General features: G+C 57.0%; 1 protein-coding gene across 1 annotated transcript in view; it reads right to left on the bottom strand.

The window, feature by feature from the left end:
• Positions 1-899: 899 nt before the first annotated feature.
• TTLL8 (tubulin tyrosine ligase like 8) overlaps positions 900-9,399 on the bottom strand; it is a gene marked incomplete at its 3' end in the record, with an annotated part of 47,624 nt that continues 39,124 nt past the window's right edge. Inside the window, 3 exon segments of the mRNA XM_081250234.1 lie at positions 900-965; positions 1,785-1,804; positions 2,077-2,268. Of these exon segments, the coding sequence (XP_081106360.1) occupies positions 900-965; positions 1,785-1,804; positions 2,077-2,268 (278 nt within the window).

Genomic DNA, 9,399 nt, shown 5'->3' with positions numbered 1-9,399 from the left:
GAGCCCTTGCCTAGACATCCCTCACCCCAGAGGGCAGCGCCCCATGGCCTGTAACTCTGGGGCCTGGCTTCTGCTGGGGGCGGAGGCCTGTTCTGCTCCTTCCCATTCTTCCTGGACAGGGGAGACGTCTCCGGGCAGCGGCTCCCAGCACCCTGTCTGGACCCAGAAGCCAAGGTGTGGCTCTGGGGCCCTTTGCTGTCCTACCTGTGTCCAGCCCTCCTCCTGCACCCTCTGGGCAGGTGTAAGCGCCTCCGGCCTGGGAGGGCACTGTCCCATGAAGGGGGCATGGAAAAGGCTGGAGAGCTTGGGGACGCCCCCGCCCCCATTGTGCTGGCCCCGGGGGCTGAGGATCTGCTTGAAACCACAACAGGGCACCCCAAGTGTGGAGAGGAGCTGACCCGGAGCTGACCCCAGGCTGGCACACTGGGCAGGCGGGTCCCTGGGGCGGCCCCAGTGCAGACACAGCTGCTCTGGCTGCCGGCCCGTCTCTTGCACCCTTGTCTGACCCGAGTGCTCGGTGAAGTGGGCTCAGGCCCGAGGCAGGAACGAACTTGGGAAACATCTGATGGAGCTTCAGCACCAGAGGATGGGACCCACAGGCAGACAGCACCCAAGACCATGGGCCCCACCCTCCTGCTCACCACCCCCCACCCCCGCCCAGGCGCCAGAGCCCACGGCCCAGCCTCCCTCCCTCCGGGCCGGCACCTCACCACTGCTCCCACCAGGCCCAGAGCACGCGTGGGCACCGCGGGGCTCTGGACACCACCCCTCACTCTGCCCTGTCAGTGCGACAGAGCTGATGGGGATGGCGCCCACCCGGCAGCGTTCACCTGTGGGCCTGGCCTGGGGAGCGCTCAGCAGCAGGCTGGCGTGTTTCGGGGTGGCCAGGAAGTCCAGGACTAGTCCTCCTGCTGCCCCTGCTCTGGCCCCCCCTCTGAGTAGAGCTGCAGGAGGTCCCTGGGCCCCTAGGTCAGCCAGATGGCGTGAGTCAGGAGAGGACATGCCGCGGGAGGTCAGGTTGCACGGCCAGGCACTGCCCCCCCAGGCCAGGCCGGGGAGTGAGCACCACAACCTGCTTTATTATCACCCACGGGACAGGTGCGGACGGCCGTACTCAGTGACTCTCCCCAGAGCGGCAAAGAGGCCCCATGTGGCCCAGTAGGCACCGCAGTGGCCCTCTCTCCAGGGCCGCCCCAGGACAGGCCCACCCACCAGGTGACACACCTGGTGTGCTGAACATGCCATCCCAGTGCCAAGGGGATGCAGGTGATCGGAAGTGGATGGCAAATCCAACCACATGACTTCATGGGGAAGAAGCATGGTGCTGACGGGCCCCTGTCCCTTGGGGCTCCTGTCTTGTCTCTGAGGGCTGGGGGCTACAGACTCCCCCAGTGTCCACAAAGAACCGGCCCTCGAGACCCCTCGCAGGTCCCCTGTCCCCTGTAGGCTTGGGTGGTTGGGACACTCCAGCCTGAGCCCAGAGAGGCTGCAGGGGCTCCCCCACCTCTGGTCTCCACAGCCTGCATGGCCCACTGAGAGCCAGAGGCCCGAAAGTCCACCTGCGGTACAATCTGAGGGGATCTGACCCAGTGCAGGCACCTCCTCCACCCCCTCGCTCAGCCCAGGTTGAAAGGAGGCACTTGGGTGCAAAGAACCTGGACCAGCACAGCCAGACTTTTTTGAATCAATGAGTGAACAAGGGGCTGCTGGGGAGCTGGCCGGGGCCCTCCAGCAAGGAGGGAGGGGCTCCAGAGGAGGGGTGTCTTGCTGGGGAGCCCACACACCAGGAGGTTCTCATTCTCACCTGCCCAGGGCAGGGGTGCGGGTTGAGGGGTGCCGGTTTCGGGGTGAGGAGAGACGTGTGGGTCTGGGAACACGGGTGTGTGGGTGTGGCACGTGGGATGCAGGGCAAGGGGCCCAGGATGCGGGTGGGCATGGGATGCAGGCACCGGGAGAGGGTGGGGACTGAGGCTCCACAAGAAATACCATGGTGAAGATTGCACAACTTTGCTAAAATAGCTCTGTGTACAAGGTCCCTCATCTATGTCTAGGTTTCCAAAGAAACCCGCCACGCACTGGAGGCCGTGGGGCCTGGGCGCGTCTCTCTGGTCCTGGCCCTTGGTGTCACGGGGTGCACAGGCTGCCGCCCAGCCCGTTGCCGAGGGGCACGATGGAGGCACCCTGCAGGACAGCGGCGCTTGCAGGGACCAGCGGGTGGCAGCGAGCCACGGCACACTAGGCACAGTGCTGGGAGGGCCCTTAGCAGCCCTGGGGGAGAGGGAGAGAAAGAAGGGCCCTGAGACGGTGCCCACCCGCCCGGAAACCGCGTCCATGGCCCCAGACCGTGCCCACCTGCCCCAGACCACGCCCACTGCCCAGACCGTGCCCACCTGCCCCAGACCATGCCCACTGAGGCCACCCACCAGCCCACAGACTGCATCCATCAGGGCATGAAATCATGTCCACCACCCCAGACCAGGCCCACTGGTACCAAAAGCCGTGCCTGCTGCCCCAAGACCTCGTTCTGGCCACGTTCACTGGTCCCTGAGACTGTGCTCCCTCCAGCACGCCCACCTCGGGCTCGCCCACCCCGCGGCGGCCCTCCCCCGCTGCAAGGCGTGCACCTGGCTGGCAGTTCCGTCCCAGCTGGCTTCCAAGCCCACCTGCTCCCACACAGAACCCACCTGGCTTTCCCCAGCTCTCAGAAAAGCCCAGACCTCCACTCAAAGCCGAGCGTTGAGGTCCCCTTGGCCCTGCTTATCTTTCTCCACCCCCAAGGGGGCACAATCCCAGTCAGGGGGAATGAGCAAGGCCTGGGTAGTGCCCCTGGGCCCAGGGCAGTGCCCAGCCAGCAACAATGGCCCAGCCCAGGAATGCCACGGGCTGAGACACCATGCCTGCCAGAGCCATCCGCTGCCAATGCCCTGGGCTGAGCCACTCCTGCCCAGGGGTCCGGGTGGGTCTGGGTGGGGTGGGCAGGAGTGGGGGCCACCCGGAACCTATGCAAAGCAGCCCACAGCTTCCTGGACCCTTGAGCGGAGGCTGAGCCAGAGCCCAGGAGTAGGGCCTTCCCCAGGGCCTGGGGCCAGCCTGACCCACAGGACATGCCAGGGCCTGCGTGGCATATGAGGGTGTGGGAGACCAGAGGCCTGGGCACAGGGTGGGGAGGCCAAATCTTCAGGGGTGAGCAGGCACAGTGGCCAAAGGGGCAGCTCTGCCGGCAGTGCTTTGCCCACCAATGCACCCCAGGCCTAAACAGGCCTAGTGTAGGGCGGGACGGGACAGAGCCCTGGGCCCGCTCAAAGCTGAGGAAGGGCCAGGCCCCTGCGGCAGAGGGGCGGCATGAGGCAGGCAGGAGGGGCTGAGCCATCCATTTAGGGGTTGGAGTGAGGAGCTGAGAAGCAGGAGAGCCATGCATCGTGCATCCTGGGGGTGAAGGAGGAGGGGGTGAGGCCTAAGGTGCACCGGGGACGAGGGACATCACCAGAGCGGACAGGGTGTCCGCTCAGGAATTGGTGCTCTGGGATCCAGACCAGCCCTTCTGGGGAAAAACACCAAACCTGAGCATAAAACATGAAAAACATCTTAGAAGCAACACAAAGCTGGCAAAAAGCAAGGAATGATGAGGTCGAGGCTACGGGGAAGCCCTTCCTTCAGAGGCTTTGCAGACCAGTATCCCTCGAGGCTCGAGTTGCCAAGGCTTTAGGGGTGCGGGGGCAGAAGACCACCCCCAAGAGGGGTGAGAGACACCCCACCACTCAAAGAAGCAGCAAGCCCAAAAGGTTACACCCCGGGTGCACAGGTGAGCCCAAAACACACCTTCCCTGCTCCAGGGAGTGCGAGGCGTGTTCCTGGTGCTAAGCAATGTGGGTGGAAACCCAGAGAAACTGGAGTCCCGAGCTAGTGCCAAACAGGTCTGAGTGATGACTTCTTATCTCTGGGCTGCATGCAGGGCAGGGAGGGCACAAAGCATCAACCTATGAATTTAGAGCGATGCGGGCAGCTTTCCTCAGGAGGCGGGAGATGAGGGGCCTGGGGCAAACACCACCCTCTGAGGGGCTCACCCGCGTTCTGGAAGGAGTGCAAAGAATCCCCACAACTAAGATTTTCTTTTTTTTTTTTAATTATTATTTATTTATTTGGTTGCACCGGGTGTTAGTTGCGGCAGGCGGGCTCCCTAGTTGTGGCATGAGAACTCTTAGTTGCCACATGCATATGGGATCCAGTTCCCCGACCAGGGATCGAACCCGGGCCCCCTGCATTGGGAGCGTGGAGCCCTATCCACTGTGCCACCAGGGAAGTCCCCCGCAACTAATGTTTTAAAGAAAATGATCCGTCTCTAATAAAATGTGAGAGTGCCGGCCGAAACAGCAGCACAGACATGACCAAAGACTTCAGCTGTTAGAATTATCAGACATTATCAGACACAGAATATAAGCTAACTGTGTAATTTCATACAATTTAGAGGTTTTAGGCAAAGGAGAGGAACTATAAAGAATAACCAACTTTATTTAAAAGTAGAGTTTCTAAAAAATGAAACTATAATAACTAAAGTTAAAATTTCAATGGATGGGATTCATAGGGTTCTAGACAAATGGGAAGACCGTGCAGATGGCAGCACAGGAAACCAAACACTGAACGGGAGTGACACGGGCTGAGGGGCAGCGAAGGTGTGAGCAACGTCACACCTGAGCTCCAGAGGCGAAAGGAGAGAGAGGATGGGGTGGAGGCAATATATAAAGTGATAGAGGCTGAAAGTTTCTCATAAACGATTAGTGACACGAGTGTGAGAGTGAAGATGTCCAAAGATTCCCAGTGGTGACCACAGTTGATAACCATGCATTGTATCACTGAAATTTGCTAAGAGTGAATATTAAATGTCCTCACCAGAAAAAGAGAAAAAGATTAAACCCCACCATTTACTAAAGTATCAAAGTTTATTGATAAAAATATATGTATAGGGCTTCCCTGGTGGCGCAGTGGTTGAGAGTCCACCTGCCGATGCAGGGAACACGGGTTCGTGCCCCAGTCTGGGAAGATCCCACATGCCGCAGAGCGGCTGGACCCGTGAGCCACGGTCGCTGAGCCTGTGCGTCCGGAGCCTGTGCTCCGCAACGGGAGAGGCCACAACAGTGAGAGGCCCGCGTAGCACAAAAAAAAAAAAAAAAAAAAGAAAGAAAAAAAAATATATGTATAAAAGTACCAAAAATACATCAAATACATAGGAATACATTCGATGAAAAAACCCATGCTAAAAGTATTGCTTAGAAAAACTAAAGGATACCTAAATAAATGTCAAGATACATCATGCACGTAGATTGGGGGTCTCAGTGTGGTAAGGGCATCAATTCTCCCTGAAATGGTCGATAGCTTTGACCCAATCCCCATCAAAATCCCACCAGGCTACCTCTAGAAATCCACAGGCTGATTCTAAAATTTAAATAGAGGACTTCCCTGGCGGTCCAGTAGTTAAGACTCCATGCTTCCAGGGCAGGGGGCATGGGTTCGATCCCTGGTCAGGGAACTAAGATTACACATGCCACGTGGCGCGGCCAGAACAATAAAATAAAATTAAATAAATAAAATTTAAATGGAAATTCAAAAGACAGAACAGTCCAGGAGATCCTGGGCAGGAAACAGTGTTGGAGAACTTACCTATCGCTTTTCAAAACTTATTTCAAAACTGCACTAATCAAGACTTAATTGTGGTATTGGTATAAGGATAAGCAAACAATCGATGGAACAGAACAGAGAACCAGAATTCATTTTGGAGAGTCTATTTTGACAAAGATGCCAAAGCAACTCAACGGGAGAAGGCAAGTGTTTTCGCTAATGGTGGGGGGCAGTCAGCTGGACGTCCAGATGAAAGCAAACAGACTTGACACCACGTGCAAAACCTAACTCAGGGTGGATCAGAGACCACATGTGAACATCAAAACCGTAAAGCTTCTAGGAGGAAATATACGGGAACATCTTCATGACCATTGGGGAAGCAAAGTTATTTTAGGCCGGATGCCCAAAGCGCTAGCCACAAAAGGAAAACTGATCAATTGCCCTTTATAAAATATTTCTACTCTTCAAAAGGCATCGCTAAGAAAGTGAAAAGGTAAACCACAGACGGGGAGAAAATATTACCTGTACACATATCTGAGAAAAAAATATACAGATTATCTAAAAACCACTACAAATAAATAACAAAAGGACAAACGACCTAATTTTAAAATGGGTAAAAGATTTCAACAGGCACTTCACAGCGAAAGGCATCTGAACGGCCAGTAAACATGAAGCAGGACTAGTCACCAGGGAAACACAAAGTAGAACACACCTACCAGAACGGCTAAAAATACGAAGTTTTGGTTGCCGAGGGGTGGCGGGGATGTGGCTCAGTCAGGACTCCCATGATCTGCTGGGGTGGAGACACCGCAAACACTGTAGAAGGCTGCTGGCAGTTTCTTCTAAAGCAAAATCTAAGCATCCCCCGCGACCTGCAATCCACTCCCCAGTACAAACCCGGGAGAAACGATGCACAGGTCTGCGTGGAGGCTTGCTCTGGAGTGATCGAGCACCTCCATTTGTGACAGTCCCCAGTGGGAAGCAACCCACCCTCCCATCAGCACACTCAAGCCTGGATGCTGCTTGGCGAGGAAAACGTGCACGCAGGTGCCCTCAGCATGGCTGCCCAAGGCCAAAGAGGCCAGACACAGGCGAGCATGTGCCGTGTGGGTCCACGTGTGGCCCGGCAGCCTGGGCTGATTGAAGACAGAGAGTGGTCATCGCATGGCCGGAGGACAGGGTGGGAAGGGCCACGGGAAACTTTCTGTAGAGAAATGTCCCCTCTCTCCATCCGGGTGGTGGTCATGAAGGCAAACACATCGCACCGTGTCTGCTGGAGACCTGTCCTTACCATTTGTAAGTTGCGCCTTAAGAACATTGTGTCAAAAGAGATATTATTTACTGTGGCATTAAAAACCACCAAATAGCCAGAAAAAAATCTAATGAAAGATGTGCCAGACCTCTACCCTGAAAAGCCACAAGACACAACCCAGAGAAAATCAAAGACGCCCTAATCAAGTAGAGTAGATCATGATTTTGATTTGAAAGACAATATAAAGAGATGTCAATTCTCCCCTCTGCAGATTCAAGGTGATCCCAATCAAAATCCTGGCAGTTTTTCCTCCCCTCCCTTCTCCCCTCCCTCCCTTCTGTCTGTCTGTCTGTCTCTTTTTTTCTTTCTCTTGAGGTGGACAGGCTGATTCTGACATATGTATGGAAATGCAAAGGGCTGAGAACAGCCTCTGGTGCAGAGTGTACTTCCTGTGCTGCTGGCTGGGCCGGGCCAGGCAACCTGCTCTCACCTGCACATGGTGTGGTGAAGGCTGCAAGCCCTGGCATGCTGCCCAGCTGTCAAGAGACAAACTCGCCCTGGGCAGCTGCTGGCTCGCGGCTGAGGATCCTGTGGTTCTGGCCTGAACACAGCCGGTAGCCTGGAAGCAAGCGCAGCTAATCCCGCGGGACCCTCAGGCCCACAGCCGCGTGAGCATCACGCATTGCTTCACTCCGAGATGAGCGCCACGCGGTCATCTGTGCGTGGTCACCGCAGCACAGACCCACTCAGGCACGCATGGGGGTCCCTGAAACTGAGAGAGACCCTAATAGGCAGCGTTGGCTTGGGAAGCAGTTGGTGGGGGACGAAGAGCGGCCACAGGAGGTTGACCCTCTCGCCCTCTCCCACGGGCACCAAGACCGAGGCAAACGTCAACCGCAGCGACACGGCACACGGCAGGGAGACTGGCCGGAGGGTCACACATGCCCAGTGTGGCACAGCCAGGTGCCTTCCTGGAGGGACCCTCGAAAGCTGGCGTGCGCCCTGAGCGGACCCGGACATCGTCTGGAGTGGCTTCGGGAGTAACCTTGGCTCCTATGAGCAGGAAGCACCTAAGCCCGGCCTAGTCACCTCCCTGGACCCGCATGGGCCCCAGGAGAGGACAGCCCCGGACCAGCGGTGTTCCTGTCCCTCCCTGTGACTGGCCGGGTGTGGGGACATTAGGATCTGAGTGTGGGAAGGTGGCCCTCCAGGAGGAGGTGGAGAAACACTGAGCCCGCAGAGCCTCGACGTGGACCAGGTTCTCATCTCAATCCAGCAACAGACAAAATCGAGACGCTTACAGGAAGAAAGGCCTCCAGGGGCTCAGCCTCTGACCAGGCGGCCGGCGGCTGCCTTGCCCTCTGCCAGGCGCTCGGAAGGGGCTGACAGTTGCCCTCGGCTGGACAGGAGGCTTCTGGGGAAGCTGTGGGTCTGGTCCCAGAGTCCCAGCACTGGTCGAGAGAAGGACCTATCTTGAAGACAAACGTGGGAGTGGATTTTGACGCACAGAGTTGGCGGGACGGAAACACAGTTTTGGGGAGAAGGGTTACGTTAGCAGAAGGACCGCCAGCCTGGGCCAAGAGAGGCAGCGCCCGTGTGTGCTGTGAGGACCTGAGAGCCCCGCTTCCTAAGGCCACAAGCCACGGAGGAAATGGCCAGCCTCCAAGGGGAACGTGTCCCGCACATTCGCCTTCGTATACGGCCGAGGAGGACGACGAGAAAAGGGCCTCTCGGGGCAGAGCCAAGACTCGCTGAAAATGGATTAAGGAGCATAGTCATGGCACAGAGCTTCCCCCCTGGGAAGGGGGCACAGTGTTTGCTGGGGGGATCCAGGGTGCTGTGGACCAGCTACCCTGTGCTGTGTCCATGTGGTGTGCATGCATGTGTGCGTGTGTGTGTGTGTTCATGCATGCGTGCGCATGTGTGTGTGTCTGTGCGTGCATGCTCAAGAACACGCGTGCACACAGGTACTTCGTGTTGGGAGAGACAGCCCTTGGTCTCTTGTGCCCTCCTACGTGTCCTTCGAGCTGCGCTCTGTCCGTGCAAGGCCCTGACCACCCTTCACTTGGGCCACGTCTCAGGGTGAGGTAATGTCTCCCTCCAGGACAAAGAGCTTCCTGAAAAAGCAGCAAGTGCCCCAAGCTCACTGTTCCCCCACCGTGACATGGGCCCACTGTGCGTGCGTCATCCATCTGGGCCACAGTGCGTCCCAGATCAGCTGGTGCTCACGGTCACCATGAGTGATGAAGTCCTTCATCTCTGACCCAGGAGTCGCGTGTCTTCTGGCAGCATCCATGCAACAGCCTCAGCTAAGCTCACAGCCAACAGCTTGTAAGAAGGGGAAAGCAAACCCAGCCCTGGCAGTTTGGCAGTAAGGATGCCTCTGGGACTTACAGTGCTGAGTCCAGGGCCCCAGAGAACGTGGCTGAGGTCTGTGCCGCTGGTGGACCTGATGACGGTTGTCTTAAACAAACGCATGTGAGACAAATCAAATGGGTTTGGTGCCTATCTCTACTGGACAGGTCAGAGTGGCA

The sequence above is a fragment of the Mesoplodon bidens genome, assembly GCF_964165515.1.
Source record: "Mesoplodon bidens genome assembly, chromosome: 11".
NCBI lineage: Eukaryota > Metazoa > Chordata > Mammalia > Artiodactyla > Ziphiidae > Mesoplodon > Mesoplodon bidens.
The sequence above is the reverse complement of the archived record's forward strand: the minus strand, read 5'-3'. Positions and strand labels throughout refer to the sequence as shown.